The following is a 16,186-nucleotide window of genomic DNA, read 5'->3' as shown; positions in this document are numbered from 1 at the left end:
AATGTCTTGATGAATGGATTGGGTCACGGTTTGGAGGCTTTCTGAATGTTTATCATGAAAAGCTTCCTGTTGGTATGAACATGGATGGGATACCTGTTACGATGGACACGGCACGAACGGACTAACGACCTAATGACGGTATACAAGTCAACGACGGGCAACATTGAACATGTAATGGGCGGGATATTGTGCAATTGGTGGTCGTCTGTTAGATGGGGTGGTTTTGTTGGACTTTTCTGTAGATTAGCAATACCCAATGGACGGATACGATACTTGAGTCAAAACCGAGCTTGTGTTTCTTCGTTAGGGGTGTATGAACCGTCCTATGAAAGCCCGACAGCATCTCCGCTTGACCAAACACTAACCGTCACCCATCTATCCATTCATCTGGAACCAAAATCCTTCCAGGTTTGTATGTACCGCAGAGAGATCCGTTAACGCCGTAGCCAGGCAAGATGTACTCGGCCTCCACAGAGACAAGCGTGGTCCTTATTTTTGCTTCTCGTTTCGTGTACTCCAAGACCTTCAATCTCAGGCCCATCCTGGTTGCGCCTCGTCCTCATAATGTCGCCGCCGCCGTCGCCGCCGTCTTGCCCGCGCTCGCCGGCGACTTTCCCGTCCACCGAATCTCGACGCCGTGAAGCCACTCCATGCCTCTCGCCCAGCCTAGACAAAGCAATACTCGTCAGCAAACATGCCCGCCATTCTTCTCTGAACGCAAGACCACATACTCCAATACGCAAACTTCCTCCCCAAAAACTTGCCCGCAAACGGCAGGATGATCATGGTCAGCAGCAGCTGCAGCTGTTCCAGGCTGGCCTCCCACTCCCGCTGCGCATCGGACAGGCCGTCGTCAGACGGGGCGTCGAGAATGCTGCTCGAGATGGACGGGAGCGATTCGAGGTCTTCACTGTCGTCGGCGTTGTCGTCGTTTTGGAGGGTTGTGGAGCTCGCCTGACTGGCAAGGACAAAGGAGGAGACTGTGGAGGAGGCCATGGACTCGGCCTGGGTGGATGGCGAAGTGGACATGGTGTTGCCGAGGAGGGATTATGATGTGCTGGTGACGTCGGCTATGTGGAGGTTGGGGAGGATCTCGGCAATGGGCGGGTGGATAGCTCGAGGTCAACAGACTCTGAACCGTTATGACTTCGTCGGAGCAAGGTCTGCCAAACGAATAGGCATTGAGGCCGTCGGCGAGGAGGAGCTTGGGGGAAGCTCGACGTCGTCGGCTGGAGACGGGTGACGAGGGACACGACCGAAGCTCGGCCCGTGCGCGAAGCCAACTCGGCACTGTGGAGGCTCCGACTCTAATCTTGGCAAGATCACCCCGCGATAACCCCACTATTCACGTGACCTATCGAGGCCTGAGTCACAAGAAAACAAAGGAGGGAAACTGCCAACGTCATGTGTGGGCGATGAAATCACAAACCTGGAAAGAGAAATCCCAAGAAGGCTGCTCGCAGATCCTTTTGCGCGAGGCAAGAACCCCCAAATCCAAACGGACAAGAACTGCCAACACCAATATTTTGTTTTCTCAACAACTCACTCAGAGCAACATCTGAGGTGAAAACCCCAGTGGAGTAGGTGGCCAAACATGAGCTCCGAAGTAAGTTTTGTTTCCATCGATCCCCCTCCCCCGCCCTCCTCCCGGATGCCCTCTCCGACACCCTCCCGGACACCCTCCGGCCACCATCCGTGCCCCTCCGTCCACACAAAACCCGCCGTGCCGTGGCCCCACCGAGCCTACCCTTCCCACCCATCCCAACTCCATTGTACGGCCGATGGCCTTTCGACTCGACCCGATCCTTTGTTGATCCCGATACCGCTTCATTGTCATCGACAAGAAAAAAAAAATTCGACCGACCCTAACCTGACTCCCTTTCTCTAGGAACCCACCGTCCAGAGACGCTCCTCCCGCAAGTCGGTCCAGTTCACCGAGGAACAAATCGTCGTCGACGCCGACGGCAGCGTTACCACCGTCACCACCCCGTCCGACGTCACCAAAGAGACAGCCATGTCGCACACACCCCGTACGCCGCCTCTCTCCGCCGCTCTCGAGTCCTTCGCTGATGCCTCTCAAGCACCCGCCCAGCCTGAGGCAGACGGCGCCGCCCCGGCCCCGGCCGCCGATTCCGCTCCAGCTGCCGATCCCGCTCCTGCCGGTGACGCCGACGGCCTCGACCTGTCCCTGCTGAAGAAGAAAAAGAAGAAGGTCAAGAAGGAGGATGACGGCGCCGCCGCCGCTGAAGGAGACGCTGCTCCCGCCGGCGAGGAGGGCATCGACCTGAGCATGAAGAAGAAGAAAAAGAAAAAGGTGCCCAAGGAGGATGACGAGTTCGCCAAGAAGCTCGAGGCTCTGAATCTGGAGGGCGACAACGCCGAGCCGACGCCCGCCGAGGACGAGACGGCGCAGGAGGGCGACATGGAGAAGGGCACGGGCATCTGGGCGCACGACGAGACGCGCACCATCGCCTACGCCCCGCTGCTGACGCGCTTCTTCACGCTGCTCGCCCAAAAGAACCCGGACCACGCCATCGGTGGCACCCGCTCCTACAAGATCCCCCCGCCCCAGTGCCTGCGCGAAGGCAACAAGAAGACCATCTTTGCCAACCTGCCCGAGATTTGCAAGCGCATGAAGCGCGCCGAGGAGCACGTCACGGCCTACCTGTTTGCCGAGCTGGGCACCAGCGGCTCCGTCGACGGCAGCCGTCGCCTGGTCATCAAGGGCCGCTTCCAGCAGAAGCAGATCGAGAACGTCTTGCGCACGTACATTATAGGTATGTCGAAGTCGCGGGCGTGGAATTTGGAAGAACTCAAAGCTGACTCGGTGGTAGAATATGTGACGTGCAAGACGTGCCGGTCGCCCAACACGGAGCTGTCCAAGGGCGAGAACCGCCTCTAGTATGTGTCCCCCCTCTGCTCCGTCTACTACAAGACCCTTGACTAACTAACGTCCTCCAGCTTCATCACGTGCAACTCGTGCGGCTCGCGTCGCTCGGTCCAGGCCATCAAGACTGGTTTCTCGGCCCAGGTCGGAAAGCGGAGGAAGATGAAGGCTTAAACAGCCAGTGGCTATTGGGTTTCCTTTTTCGGTCTTGGTTGCGTGCTACTTCATACCATCTGGACAGGGAGAGTTGCGGAGAGTTGCAGAGAGTCGCGGAATTGACGTGGTTTTCTGCTATCTGCGAGGCTTCTGCTCTCTGTGTCGCGGATTTGGGCGCAGCCATGTTGGTGCAACGACGTGATGACCATTTCATGCATGCTGGGGACGCAGGATGTAGACTGGTTATGTATGTTGGGTGAAGCGGCGCGTGGTGAACATGGGTGAAGCAGTAATCACGAAGAATTGCGTCCGGGACTGGGGACAATGGACTTAATGTCGTCGTGGTGTACCAAGAATGTCTGGCCAGGTCTCACTTGAACCGATGGCCACGGAACTGAACCTGTCTACCTAGCTGGGATGTGCTATCCGGTTGATGTGAATGGACAAGATGTGGCGGCAGACTTGAGAGTAACGTCTTTGGTGAGTGGAACCATTGACCGTGTTCCAATCGCACACATCTCATTCATTCCTCTTGCAGCGGCCTGCGGGTTAGGGTCGAAATGAAAAGATGATTGCGTATCCTCACTCTAGGAGAAGCAACCTTGGTAGCTGTCGACTGAGCCGATAAGCACCAACCTCCTACTGCACGACCCAAAAGATATCGAAACAAGATTCATCCGTTCATCCATTCCGTATAAACTCTTCATGACAAAAACCCATCCATCTTCATAACCCAACGTGTCATGTCATGTCATGTCATATCATCCGGCCGTTCATCATGTCGTTAGACAGCATCCAAACATAAGAAACAAGAAAATGTAGGTATAAAGAAATCATCGCCGCAAACACTCCCATCCCATTCCACCAGAAGCATGCCTCTCCCCCATCTAATGCCTCCCCTGCCTCCTCATCCTGGCCCTCTCCCTCTGCTGCTCCCACACGTACAGCGCGTCCTCGTCCGGCGTGCCGTTGCTCTCCATCCTCCGTTCCGCCAGCTCCTTCTGCATCTGCTGCATCCTGCGCCGCTGCAGCTCCTTCTGGCTCTGCTGCGTCTGCAGCTGCGTCTGCCACGAGTTGCGCCGAATCACGTCCCCGACGCCGTCCCGCACCTCCTTGGGCCCCGAAATCTTGCTCCTCAGCTCCTGCGTCCGCCGCTCCCGCCGCCGCTCGCTCAGCCGCCGCGGGAGGTTGATCTTGTCGCCCAGCGAGGGAAGGAACCCCGTCGCCGCGGCCCCGCTGCCTCGCTCATCGCCGCCAGAGCCACCTCGCGCAGCTGCAAACGATGACGAACTGACAGGCGTTGCGCGGGTGGGCACGGACTTGCTACGACGGAACGACGACCGCGCCTTCAGGCTGAGCGAGCGCCAGATGCGCGTGCGGCCCCGTTCGACGCCGTTGACCGCTCCTGGCGGAGCCGCGTACGGCGGGGGATCGACCGGCCGAGCCTCCCGTGTCAACGACTCCATACTCAGGCGGCGCTTGATCACGCGGAGATTCCCGCTCGGGGTGCGACGAATGGTGCGGCGGTCCGGGCCGTCGTCGCTCGTAGCGGGGAAATCCTCAAACTCGTCGTCGCGCGCCGGCAGGATGGCAAACGTGCGCTTGATGCGCTCGCTCAGCCTGCGACGCGGCGGCGAAGGGCGATTGTCGATTGGCGGGTACCGGTAGGTGCGGTCTTCGTCGGAACTCTCGCGGTCGCGGTCCTGCTCGGCAAAACACTCGTCTTCTGGGCAACCCTCACAGCAGCAGCAATGCTCCTCCTCGGCGTATGCCGGGCGCCAATGCGGGTGGAGTTTTGACTCGTCGGCCGGAGTGTCGATCGTGGACCGCCGCTTGGGTTTGGCCCTCTCGGACCGGCCCTGCATCAGGGACAAGCTGCGGCCCAGGAACCGCGAAGGAGAAGGATCGCGGGAAGACCTGCGGCCTGTCAGAGCCCGCCGGAGCAGCGATAGGCTACGTTTCGGCTTCTGGGTCATCTCGAAGTAGTTTCCGAGCTGTTTCTTCTTTTCCACCGAGGGCGTCAGGCCCGACGGCGTGGCCGGGATGAAATTGATGGCCGGAGGGTTTGGCGGGACCGGCGGGACCGGCGGGATCGGCGGGATCGGCGGAGCGCGAGGGTTCCTCAGCGGAGAGTCGACGTCAAACACCGAAAACTGCTGCGGCGGCGTGGCGGGGACCTTAGCGCTCGGGACAGGCTTTGGCGGGACGGGCGGTGCAACTGTCGAAGAAGAGGTCTCGGATGTCTTCGCCGGGTGGTCGACAAGAACCACTGATTTGCTCTGGTGTGGATAGATGTTGACAGCCATCGCCTCAGAGACCTCGGCATGGGAGGTCCCGGTCTCGACGGATGCGACTGAATACGGCGTGTTCTGCACCGAGAGCCGCTGGCCCAAGCGATCCTCGTCCTCGTCGACCCCAAGCGAGTCACGCATGTGCTCAGAGCCCCTGCGCGGCTCATCACGCCTCTCCCGCGCAGGCTCGGGCCGCACGATGGCCTGGCTGGACCTGGGCTCGTTCCTCAGCTCTGGCCCAAATTGCAGACGGTCCGTGTCAGACTTATCCTGCTGCCGCTGCTGAGCGAACTTCTCTAGCTCCTGGCTGGCCTTCATCAACGCCTGGTGCGCCTGTTGGGCTTGGAGTAAATTATGCGCCCGCAAGCTCTCGGCCGTCAACGACCCCGACCTCGACGCGTTCCTACTGACGTTCCTGCTGGTGGGCGCCGAGAGCGAGGACGAACGAGCTGGAATCACTGGAGGGAAGTCCATCGTGCGCTCATCGCCAGGCTGGGATCCGTCCGGCTCCGAGTACGCCCTACTCCGCCGCCTCGGCCGGTCAAACTGAGGCACATTCTCCTTAAAAGTCGGCATCGAGCTCGTGCTTCGAGACCGCCGACTGCTTGTCGACCGTACCGACTTGATTGACGATCTGCGCTGGGGAACCACAACCACCGGGACCCCGCCATTCTGCCAAACCGAGCGGCGGGCCTTGCGGCTGGCGATGGAGTTGGTGGTCGCTGTCGATGTAATACTCGCGCGGCAGGCATCATTCGCTCGCGGCGACGACGGCTCTTGACGGTGTGCAGGACCAGGGGCTGGCGGGTCGTGCGCCGGCGCCGGACTCTCCGCCCCGGTGTTCACCTCACGCAGCGCGCTCTGCTTCCTCACATGGCGCAGCGTCTTTCGCCGCTGAGGGGTCCCTGGCTCAAGCATCACGGCGGCTTCGACCACCGTCGAGGCATTCGACCTCGTAGACAAGATGGATGAGCGCTTTACATCGACGCTGCTGGAAGACCCGGTGCCCTCGGGAACCGCCCGGGTCGGGAAGCGCTCCGCGGCGATCCTGCGAGCCGAGTAGATGATCGGGCTCTCATCCACCGACATGCGCCTCACGGCCCGGGTCGCATTCGTTGGCGTCACGGGCCTGTCGTCAACTACTTTTGGATCATTGGATCGTGAAGGGTGCCGCTTTCTCATCGTCACGTTCTTCATCCGGCTGGGATCCCAGTCCGCCTCCTTCGCGGGTTTCGCGCTGGTTTCAACTCTGGCCGGGCTATCATCGAAAGGGCTTGGTTCGAGCTGCAAGCCCAGGCCCACAGGCTGCGACACACTCCTCGTTCCCCGGGGAAGCTGGCGCACGTCGGATTGTGAGGTTTTTGCGGATGGAGGATCAGGGCGCAACGTGGACTTTTCGTCCCTGTCGCCGTCAACCGAACTTGATGGGCTTTCGCGGGCCGTTTGAAACGACTCGTCCCTCGAGTCGGTCGTCATTCTAGATACATTCCTGCTCGCTAATGGCGGGCGCCGAGGCGGCTGTCCCGCGGCGCGGCCTGGAGGCGTACGGTCGGGAGTCAGATTCGGGGTGGGTGGTGTTTGATGGTGGGCGGGAGTGACGGGCGGTTGGGGACCAACACTATCGGCGCTGTCCGGGCAAGTGCCCGAACGGCCCGGGGGAGAGGGATCGGAAGGCTGGCCCGTCGAGGAGGAGGTGCGCGAATGTCCGGGCGGCGTGGGCGGTGGTTCCGGACCTCGCGCCGGCCGCACGGCACGCAGGCGACCAGGCTTGACCGGGCCTGGCAGCACGTTGTTCCTCGGCGGAGTCGCCTCGTTTCCCCAGCCATTCCTTAAGGCATCGTCTCTCCTGGGATGAGGAAGAACCTTGTGCTTCTTGAAGATGCGCGGATGGGCGAGCGACGCGTCCGGTTCCAGGCCCAGGACGTGGTTCAACTGGGCGGTGCCCAAGTCGGACAGTGAAACCTTGGAATCGGACCCGGCCGTCATTGCGTCGGAAGTGGGAGCAAGCGGCCGAGTCGCTTCTCTCTCTGCTACCTAGACGCGAGACTGCAGTTCCGGCAGGATGTCGCGCATGTTGTAGACAGCGCAGTGTGCGACAGGACAAAGATGAGAAAAGATGGGCGACAGGATGAACCTAGGAGCAGCAGCAGGGTCTCAAGCGTAGCGGACAGCTGAGGGCTTGGACTCGAGGTTGCACGAGTCAGGGAGCACAATGGGAGCAAAGGCGCGCAATGAAAGTCGGGATGCTTTGTTCGCCGATCGGTAGACAACAAGAAATGTCTCTGCGGCCGTCAGCGTGGCCAGACCGAGAGCATCCGGCAATCAATCATGGCGTCGCCGAGGCGCGAAAAGGCGGATTCAGCGCGCGGTTGGCTGCTGGCCGGTGATTGTTGACCTGGCCGTGGCTTGTGAGAGCGTCTAGTGGTTGGGGTCCAAGTGGAGATGGAGCGAGGCAGACGCGAAAATCAAGATACGAAAGAAGTTGGCCTCAAGCGGGGCATATGACCGGAGGATTGACAAAACCCCGGCCAGGCAGGAGACTCAGAGGCTGCAGCCAGTTTTCTGGAAGTGCACGACGGCAGTGCCTTCCTGCTTTCCTTGTTCTCGAGGGAAATAACCCGCCGCTTGGACGCAGCAGGAGCGACAGACCACGCAGCAGCGGAAAGAGCGCTGGTGGCTGGCGGCTCTTATTGGCTATATGCGGAAGCTCCTGCCGCCGATGAGGTGCCCGGGCTGGAAGGAGCCAACGAATAAGGCAGCATAGGCTGAAAGCAGACAAGATGCAGGCAAGTCGCACCTCCAAGAAGAGGTGTGGCTTCCAAGTCGGGCTGCACTCCGTCACAATATTGAGGAGGGGGCTTGCGGGTGGTGCCGACCTTACCTGAGGACTTCTCCCCAGACAAAGTCCGGGACCCGGAAGGTTGGATCAAAGAGCCCAACCCTGAGACAAGGAGCAGCTTTCATGGTTCTGTTCTCGTTTCTTCGCATCTTCTCATCATCGTTCTCCCTCGGATTCACTGTTTCAACTCTTCCCGGTGTCTCCTCAACATCCACGTCGTGAGAACAATGTGTGCCAAGATGGACCCTTCGCAAGCTCCAAAAAATGACACCCCGGCCGACCCAGCCCTGCGGTCGGTGGTGGCTCAAGTGCCACAGTCCGGAGCCGACCACACAACAAGCATTGGAAATTCTATGGGCCGCTGGTCTAGTGGTATGATTCTCGCTTAGGGTCCACCCTTAGCCTTCTCCCAAGTAGAAATACTTGGAGCAGACATGCGAGAGGTCCCGGGTTCGATCCCCGGGTGGCCCCCAATTTTTTCCCAATTTCCTCCTATTGAGCAGGAGACGATGGGTTTTTTTTTCTCTTTCCTGTAATTTTTCTTTCCTCCTCCGTTTGGGCCCGCGCGCGAGCACATGCTGTGAGTGGGCATAGTCGTGGGCTGTCCGTGACAACACCAAAACAGGACGCCCGAAACGAAAGTATGACGTGGGAAGAGGAACACACCTCTGTCAAACCAAAAGGCCGTGATCCAGCGACGTCACCCTTCGTAAACATTTTGGGTCCCTTTGGTACGCTCTATCAACTGTCACTAGCCTGTCGGTAACGTTGTAGGATCCTGAATGACCAGATATCACCCCATGACGCTGACCCAGCATTGGAAAAATACGAGTATCGCCCTGGTCCTTAGTAAGGACATCGTCCTCATGAACCACCTTGGCTACATGTTTCTCGTTGGCTTCACCGAATGTCTCTACCCGACGTCTCTGTGCTGCTCTCCGACGCAACCCTCCCCAGGATGAAGCAGCATGGATAGCTTGTCCAACACGAGATTCTTGCTCCCCGTGCAGCCGTGACACTGATTCCAGATGTCGGCCACGACAGATGTCTCCTGGGGTGTGAGATGACTCTGTGTGACGAAAGAAGAGAATCAAGGGGGCGGGTTGGCGGGGAGATGCTGCCTGTATAAATTCTCTGGGCCGTATCCTGATGTCGCTGAGCCTTCAGTAGATTCCGTAGACATAGCATAGAGTCGCTCGCTTGGCTATCTCAGCACTCGTTTCCTCCAACATTTCTACTCCAGCTCTACCGACACCCTTCCTCGTTCGACCTCACAAAGACATGAAGACTATCACATTCGCCAGCTCCGTCCTGGCGGCTGCGGCCGTCGTCCACGCCGGGATCAGCTACGAAGACGACAAGATCGTATGCGACGCGCCAGGCAAAGCCTTCTGCGCCGGCGAGTCTCTGAAGACCGACATCATCATCCGTTGTGACGGCACCGCGGGCCAAGCAGGCCATTGCTCTAACGTATGTCTACATCGTTGTTTCTCTAACCCACTTTCTCTGCCATCAAACCCCACCCCGGATAATCACCTAACACTCCTCGAACAGAACCTCTCCGGCCAACCCCCCATCGGCGCCATCTACCCAGCCCGATGCTACCAATCCTCCCCGCAAGCGGGCGACGCCGCCTGCGAAAAGAACTGCGTCGTCTACGCCGACACGACCAGCTTCACCCTCCCCCCGGACGTCTGCACGCCCTACTACCCCGCTCCCCCTACAACCGAGACGCCCGAGATCACGTCTACCGAGACGGAAACCACCACGGTGTTTGAAACGGAGACGGAGACCGAGACGGAGACAGAAACGGGGGAGCCACCGTGCGAGGAGACGACTTTTACTCTGACCTCTTCAGACGAAGAGGAGGTGACATCCACGTCTGCACAGGAGCCGTGGGAGACGACGACGACGACGACTACCACGACCACCTGGCCTTGTGAGACGAAGACGGAGACGGAGATCGAGGAGACTACAAGTTCGGAGTATGGGGGTAGTTTTGTGACGGTCACGCCGACCCCGACGACGACGACGAGCGAGACAGTTACGAGCACCACTTCGGTTGCCACGGGGGCTGCGGGGATGGTGATGAAGGAGAAGGCGAAGGCGGGGGCAGTGGTGGGGTTGGTTGGATTGGTGGTGTTGGTTGTTTAGGTGGGTTAGTTGAGGTAGTTCCGGGTCTATTGGGTTGGGGTTACGCGTGGTAGGTATGGTGTAGCCTGGGTTTGAGTTCAGATGGACGAAGATATCTGGCAAGGAACTACTCTGGGTTGCCGCGTTGTAATGGGGACAAGGGGGTGAGGTGTTTATTTCTGTGCTTGATCCTGCGTCGTTGGGTGGATAATAGCTCCGTAATGTTTCTCTTGGTGGGACGGTGTTTGCTTTAAGGTTGTATAGGGGGGTTATGATATTGTTTCGGTTTTGGCCGGCAATACCTATAGTACCTCTCTCCGCGAGGTCCGAACGAGGCACATAATACAGCATCGAATGAGTTTTTGAGACCTAAAGTCCCTTGCATGGCTATGCTCCAAAAAGTGAGAACAAAGTTTGATGAGGGCTTCACAGATCTGACCATGTCTTACGTCGTCCGCATCCTTGTGTGTGCTGCGCTGAAACAAAACTCACACAAGTCGGTCGTGTAGTGGCGTACACGAGGCAAACAATCTCGTGGCATACAACAACCCTGGCTCAGCTGTTCTGGCACACTATGCGCCCGACTCTCTCATACCCCATACCTCGGACATCTTCCAGCTCAGAAACAACCTCACATCCAACCCCAACCTCAATTCTCACCCACCCCTTCCTCCCTCCCAGCCTCCCCAACCTCCTCCACCCACCACCCCCGGAAAACCCGCAGCCTCTCCCCCCTCTTCCTCGCCTCCTCTTTCCCCGCCTCCGTGTTCATCATCCCCTCCAATTTAAGCAACTTCTCGTCCAGATGCTCCATCGACTTATCCAAGCTCCTTCCCCCCTTCACTGCGCCAAAGGCAAACATCCTTGCGAGCCCGACGGCGCCCATCGCGTCGAGGCGGTCCGCGTCGCGCACAACCGCCAGCTCGGGGTGTTGCGCCAGAAGAGCGGCTTGGGCTGCGGCTCCGGAAGGGGTGGAGAGCGCGGTGCGCTCCGAGGTGTAGCTTACGTTGGGGATGATGGTGGATAGAGACTCAGAGAGGGGGGCGGGGAAGAGGAGGGTGGTGAGGAGGGTAGTGAGGTCGGATTGGGTGGTGGAGTATCTGGTTGGAGTGTTAGTGGGTTTGCTTACCTGGAGATGAAAGGAGGTTGAGTGATTGAGAGAGGACAGAGAGGGAAGAGAAGAGAGGTCTGGAGGTTTTGAGACTGACTTGTGATCACCAACGTCATGGAGGAGGGCGGCAAGGTGAAGGGTGCGCAAGTCGAGGGTAGCTTTGAAGGCCGGGTCGGAGTTGTGGTAGATATGGTGGGCCATGGCAACGACACGCTGGACGTGGTGCCAGTCATGGGAGCAATCGTAGCGGCTCATGTAGTCCTTGACATATGATGTCACCTCTTGGACGAGTGAATCGTCCTTGAAGGCGTTCATGGCGTCGGTTATTGAGGGCGCCATTGTGAGCAAGATTATGCTAGGTAATGATGATGGTCGGTTGTAAGTTTTTTTTTTTTTTTTATCAAGTCCACTGGGTCCAGTGTCGGTGGTGAATTGGTCCGCTTGGTTTCCCTTGGTGGGGCCGTGCAGACCTAGTAATGTGTTTATATTCACGAGGGTGTATGAAATCTTCCATGAGACATGGCTACTAATAGTTATGGGCTGGAGTCGCAAGTCAAGACGCATATAGTCTTGAACCTGACTAGCTCTGAGGAGAGAAAATATGGGAAGAGTTCAAGAATCGCTGGCTTGCCTTGTGACCTAGAACAACCGAGAAGAGAAAAGGCCCTTTAAATACACGAGGAGTTCCGGCAGTGGTCGGGAAGCTCGATGGACTCACAGAGCCTCTCGTGATACATCTGCGAGTGTTAAACCACCTCCCAAACCGCCATCACGCCAACTCAAGTTTCTATGGCCCAGAACTCAAGAGTGCGGTGCGACAAGGTGCTTTATGAGGAGACATTAGAAGAGGCCGGAAAGGAGCGGTTGAGAGCGGCTCCTAGAGGGGGTGGAAGCGACTGTGTTCAGCAACCAGAGATGGCTCTGACACTGCTTAGGGACTTGGAAGGGTTCAAGAAAAAAGAGAGATAGAGAAAAGGAAAGAAAGAAAGAAAGAAAGAAAGAAAGAAAGAAAATTCTCCCCGTTCCTCGCTCAACGACGGAAAAGATGGGGCTCACCCGGAGAGATGATTCACAAACTTACTCCGTATCATAGCCTCCCTTAGGTCGTGATCAACTGGGATTTCGTGAACCCAAGATATTGCCTCTGCTTCACTATATTCCTATCCTACATAGGTCTGTTCATCTTACCTACCCGCGGGGCAAGTTCCCTTTCATCCCCTCCACACGAACCGGCCGCCTCTAATCGGCTACGAAATGCTACACATTACCGAGAAGATAGTCGATGGACCAAGTATTTGCCGCCAGACGCGGCTATCATGAGCGATCACACCGCCAAACCTCGCGCAATCCCCGCTTATTGCTCACTTTGGAGCGGGGAAAAGAAGCTCGCGCAATCAGTGCAGTGTCTTCAGCCGCGATGTCCGCTCGCTAGTGAGCTAAGTGGGCAGCATCGCTTGCCGGTCCACTGTCAAGTAACCGCAGAAGCGCGAGGGTCACGGCGGCTATGTATGTATGAAAGGCACTAGCCGTGATGGGGAAGTTCCATGTCAGCGTCCGAAGCGGGGGACACTGGCGCGGCGGGGTGAGGGGATCGAGGTGCATGGGTTGAGTTGACATTGGTTCCGTCGATCATTTCTGGTAGGATGCCATTCGCATGCCTACTGAGTATCGCTGCAGCGAGGAGTGAGGTGGGTATACGGCACTAGGAGGAATTGATGTTGAGCCTATCTTAGCCACGACTCAATGCCTATGTCTGCTTGCTTGGGAGCGCCTGGATATCCGGCAGAGGGGGAATTGGGGTCTTGGGTGAGGGCTTTGGATGATCCAAGAGAATCGACTTTCCTCCAGTCCACGGCCGGCCAGCCACCTCAATTCCAGAGACTTTTCTTTTGTGCTTCCGAAGGATCCTGTCAGCTTAGGTGTGGCGTCCTGCCACGAGGGGAAGGCCAGAAAACTAGACCCTCTAGTCTAGCCCCCAAAAGCTTCAGTCCGGAACGGCTAGATCGGATGCTGTCGGTTTTTCGACACCGAGGTATTTGTCACCTGTGGCTTATTGGCACCGAAAGATGAGGGGACGCAAGACTATCGAGGGCGGCCGAATATGCGGCCAGCCTGTCCACCTGAACGACTGCAGTAGCTTGCAGACCAAAGGTCGTATCGTCGACGTTGTTGAACGCCGAACTCGGTATGCCATGCCAAAGATCGGACTATCAACACCTTCTACCCCAGAGAATGGAAAGACGGTAGCAAGAGGTAGCCGCTGTGCTTGGTGATGCATACTGTGTATGTCAAGGCGTCCCTCTCTTGCTCAGAACTTCGGCGGCGGATGCTCCTATGCATGGCAAACAAACGTGATAACCGGAAGACAGCATCTCGGAAGACGGCTGATAGCGGATTATTGACGGATGCGGATGCAGTGTGTGGTGCATCGAGGTGCGAGTGTGATGAGTGAAAAAGAAACGAGGTTGACATGGAGGGGCATGCCGTCTGTGATTGGCCGGCCCCGACCTGATTTAGACGCCGAGCTAGTCCCAGAACGGCCTAGCCCTGTGATCAACGGCAGGAGCGGGTCCCGATCCCACCTGGCCCGTGCTTTGTCTTCGCCAATCTGCCAATCCGGCCCCACTCTTTCCGCTATGCCCCACCAAAGCCTGCTTCCCGTTTCGTCACCTCACCTCGTCCGTCCTCCTCTCCGTCTGGCTGCTTAGCCGCCCATCCACACAACTTGCAGATGTGCTGCATGGCTGCACGGCTCGAATGCAGCGACGACAGGGAACAATGGGGAAATCCGCGATGGGAGACAGAATCCCCACCGATGCAACCCTCGATGACAGCCTCCTCGTCTCTCATTGGCTTTCTCAAGCCGACATCTCTCCGCCGGCTACGCACTCACCTCCATGGCCATGCTATGCGCGGCCGGCCTGCCGTCACACACAATGACCCAAACCTGGATGTGGCCGGCCTGAACTAGGTCGCCCGTGGATATAAGGGCCTCTCCCCTCGGCCTCATTTCCTCCCCTTTCTCTTTTCCTTCCTCAGCAAGCTCTCAACAATTCAAACCAGTGTTGTTGTTTTTTCTTCTTTTTTTTTCTTTCCCTCTATACTCTCAAGGAGCTGTGCTCCTCTAACTAATACCAAAAAATCATACACACATACACTCTGTGGTAGCTTGCCGGTCTTGCTATCACGCCTAATTTCATTCACTCTATACACAACACTCTGGTTTACTTGCTCACCTCACGCTTTCCAGCGCAAGGGTTTATTCTTTTCAAGACACCTGGTCATCACCCCAGCATCTACTTAATTTAATTTTTCCAACAGTCAAAATGTCGGCCATCCAGCTTTCCTTCTCTCTCCGCGTCTCCTCCGGCGTCAAGACCGTCCACCTCCTCGGCTCCTGGGACAACTACACCAACCAGCTCCCGCTGTCCAAGGACAAGTCCTCGTCCAAGGGCACCTGGAAGGGCACCTTCCGCTTCCAGCAGACCCTCCTCCAGCCCGGCCAGCGCTACTGGTACTACTACATCATCGACGGGTACCACGTCGCCCACAACCCCAGCGAGGACTCGACCGTCGAGCCCACCACCGGCCGCACCCTCAACATCCTCGATGTGCCCAAGTCTTCTTCGTCTTCCAAGTCGTCCTCCCGCCACTCCAAGAGCAGCCGCTCCTCGGTCGCCAGCAGCGACATCCCCAAGGGCCGCCCCCTGTCCGTCTCCCAGATCAAGGCCCCCAAGCCCGTCGCTCCCCACAGCACCAGCAAGCTCCTGACCAAGGACTTCGACGAGGAGGAGCTCTCCAGCCGCTTCGCCGCTGCCGCCATCTACGACGACGAGTACGAGTACGACGACGTCGTCATCCCGGGCTCCCCGTCCTCCACCGTCAGCTCGGACCTCTCGTACCAGTCCGACAGCAGCCTGCGCTCGTCGTCCTCGGGCTACAGCACCCCGGCCTCGGACTGCTCCAGCTGCACCTGCGAGCGCTACGGCATCACCCGCAAGGGCGAGCGCGTCCGCCTCGACTGCGGCGGCACCCGCTGCTCGTACGATGATTCGTCCTGCTCCTCGTCCGACTCGGAGGAGGAGTACGTCGAGCGCAGCTCCCGCCGCAACGGCATCGTCGTCCGCCGCTAAATGCGCAGTCTCGCCTCGGGTGAGGACACGAAGAAGATGACTTTTTAATTCTGTCTTTTGCTCGCTCTTTACGACAAAAAGACTTGGGTTTAATCATCAATGCCGAGGATTCATGGGCAAGCACCAGCTTCCCTTCCCCTCCGGTGCGGTGGGTCGGTGGCGGTGGGTGACGCCTGTGAAAAGGACACGATCACCCGCCAACCTCGACGCTTCCAGGGCCTGTTTTGGACCCCCTGGCCGGAAGAGCACCGTCATGGCACTTGACATAATTCCACACGCTCGTTTCGCTGTTGGAAAATTCCACACACGGAGGCCGCGCGTTTCTCTGCGCCCGTGTTGTGCAACTAACGCCGTCCGTTGGGCAGACAACCGACGTCACACGGTCTTGACGATCCTCTGTGCCTCGATCTGTTGTGTCTGTCCCAGCGACGGTGAGGATTTGTTTGCTCGGGGTCCGCCGTCTCTCTCTCTCAAGACGTGCGTCAAAACCCGCGGCATCAAGCCGTCCAGTCCTGTCTTGAGATGTAACATTCTCTTGCGTTCTTTTAAAAACATTTGAAACTCTGACAAACGCCTGAGCACCGGGTGTTCTCGGTCCACTCCTGGTGAGGGATTGGGACACTTCAGTCCAGCTTG

At 57.9% G+C, this 16,186-nt stretch overlaps 10 protein-coding genes and 1 non-coding gene across 11 annotated transcripts; 7 read left to right on the top strand and 4 right to left on the bottom strand.

The window, feature by feature from the left end:
- Positions 1 to 23: 23 nt before the first annotated feature.
- VTJ04DRAFT_9911 (uncharacterized protein) lies at positions 24 to 343 on the bottom strand (the record flags this gene model as incomplete). Its single annotated transcript, XM_069368510.1, has 2 exons — positions 24 to 272; positions 320 to 343. 2 exons carry the CDS (start codon positions 341 to 343, stop codon positions 24 to 26), a joined length of 273 nt encoding a protein of 90 aa, XP_069214646.1.
- Positions 344 to 559: 216 nt separating this feature from the next.
- On the bottom strand, positions 560 to 1,029 carry VTJ04DRAFT_9910 (uncharacterized protein; the record flags this gene model as incomplete). Its single annotated transcript, XM_069368509.1, has 2 exons — positions 560 to 666; positions 732 to 1,029. The coding sequence occupies 2 exons, from the start codon at positions 1,027 to 1,029 to the stop codon at positions 560 to 562; spliced, it is 405 nt and encodes a 134-aa protein (XP_069214645.1).
- Positions 1,030 to 1,072: 43 nt separating this feature from the next.
- VTJ04DRAFT_9909 (uncharacterized protein) lies at positions 1,073 to 1,562 on the top strand (the record flags this gene model as incomplete). Its single annotated transcript, XM_069368507.1, has 2 exons — positions 1,073 to 1,161; positions 1,322 to 1,562. The coding sequence occupies 2 exons, from the start codon at positions 1,073 to 1,075 to the stop codon at positions 1,560 to 1,562; spliced, it is 330 nt and encodes a 109-aa protein (XP_069214644.1).
- Positions 1,563 to 1,594: 32 nt separating this feature from the next.
- VTJ04DRAFT_9908 (uncharacterized protein) lies at positions 1,595 to 3,061 on the top strand (the record flags this gene model as incomplete). Its single annotated transcript, XM_069368506.1, has 4 exons — positions 1,595 to 1,606; positions 1,889 to 2,777; positions 2,835 to 2,901; positions 2,962 to 3,061. The coding sequence occupies 4 exons, from the start codon at positions 1,595 to 1,597 to the stop codon at positions 3,059 to 3,061; spliced, it is 1,068 nt and encodes a 355-aa protein (XP_069214643.1).
- An 869-nt stretch (positions 3,062 to 3,930) lies between these two features.
- Positions 3,931 to 7,320, bottom strand: VTJ04DRAFT_9907 (uncharacterized protein; the record flags this gene model as incomplete). The annotated part of the gene is made up of 1 exon (XM_069368505.1): positions 3,931 to 7,320. The coding sequence occupies one exon, from the start codon at positions 7,318 to 7,320 to the stop codon at positions 3,931 to 3,933; it is 3,390 nt and encodes a 1,129-aa protein (XP_069214642.1).
- Positions 7,321 to 8,528: 1,208 nt separating this feature from the next.
- On the top strand, positions 8,529 to 8,644 carry VTJ04DRAFT_t147. The gene has a single exon. It is a non-coding gene; the product is annotated as a tRNA-Pro (tRNA).
- Positions 8,645 to 9,454: 810 nt separating this feature from the next.
- Positions 9,455 to 10,327, top strand: VTJ04DRAFT_9906 (uncharacterized protein; the record flags this gene model as incomplete). The annotated part of the gene is made up of 2 exons (XM_069368504.1): positions 9,455 to 9,643; positions 9,728 to 10,327. 2 exons carry the CDS (start codon positions 9,455 to 9,457, stop codon positions 10,325 to 10,327), a joined length of 789 nt encoding a protein of 262 aa, XP_069214641.1.
- A 628-nt stretch (positions 10,328 to 10,955) lies between these two features.
- Positions 10,956 to 11,756, bottom strand: VTJ04DRAFT_9905 (uncharacterized protein; the record flags this gene model as incomplete). Its single annotated transcript, XM_069368503.1, has 2 exons — positions 10,956 to 11,406; positions 11,515 to 11,756. 2 exons carry the CDS (start codon positions 11,754 to 11,756, stop codon positions 10,956 to 10,958), a joined length of 693 nt encoding a protein of 230 aa, XP_069214640.1.
- A 1,727-nt stretch (positions 11,757 to 13,483) lies between these two features.
- VTJ04DRAFT_9904 (uncharacterized protein) lies at positions 13,484 to 14,721 on the top strand (the record flags this gene model as incomplete). Its single annotated transcript, XM_069368502.1, has 2 exons — positions 13,484 to 13,602; positions 14,457 to 14,721. 2 exons carry the CDS (start codon positions 13,484 to 13,486, stop codon positions 14,719 to 14,721), a joined length of 384 nt encoding a protein of 127 aa, XP_069214639.1.
- Positions 14,722 to 14,743: 22 nt separating this feature from the next.
- Positions 14,744 to 15,550, top strand: VTJ04DRAFT_9903 (uncharacterized protein; the record flags this gene model as incomplete). The annotated part of the gene is made up of 1 exon (XM_069368501.1): positions 14,744 to 15,550. One exon carries the CDS (start codon positions 14,744 to 14,746, stop codon positions 15,548 to 15,550), a length of 807 nt encoding a protein of 268 aa, XP_069214638.1.
- Positions 15,551 to 15,662: 112 nt separating this feature from the next.
- VTJ04DRAFT_9902 (uncharacterized protein) lies at positions 15,663 to 16,109 on the top strand (the record flags this gene model as incomplete). Its single annotated transcript, XM_069368500.1, has 1 exon — positions 15,663 to 16,109. The coding sequence occupies one exon, from the start codon at positions 15,663 to 15,665 to the stop codon at positions 16,107 to 16,109; it is 447 nt and encodes a 148-aa protein (XP_069214637.1).
- Positions 16,110 to 16,186: the final 77 nt, after the last annotated feature.

Source organism: Mycothermus thermophilus, assembly GCF_041956435.1.
Source record: "Mycothermus thermophilus strain CBS 625.91 unplaced genomic scaffold VTJ04scaffold_7, whole genome shotgun sequence".
NCBI classification, from domain to species: Eukaryota; Fungi; Ascomycota; class Sordariomycetes; order Sordariales; family Chaetomiaceae; genus Mycothermus; species Mycothermus thermophilus.
The sequence above is the reverse complement of the archived record's forward strand: the minus strand, read 5'-3'. Positions and strand labels throughout refer to the sequence as shown.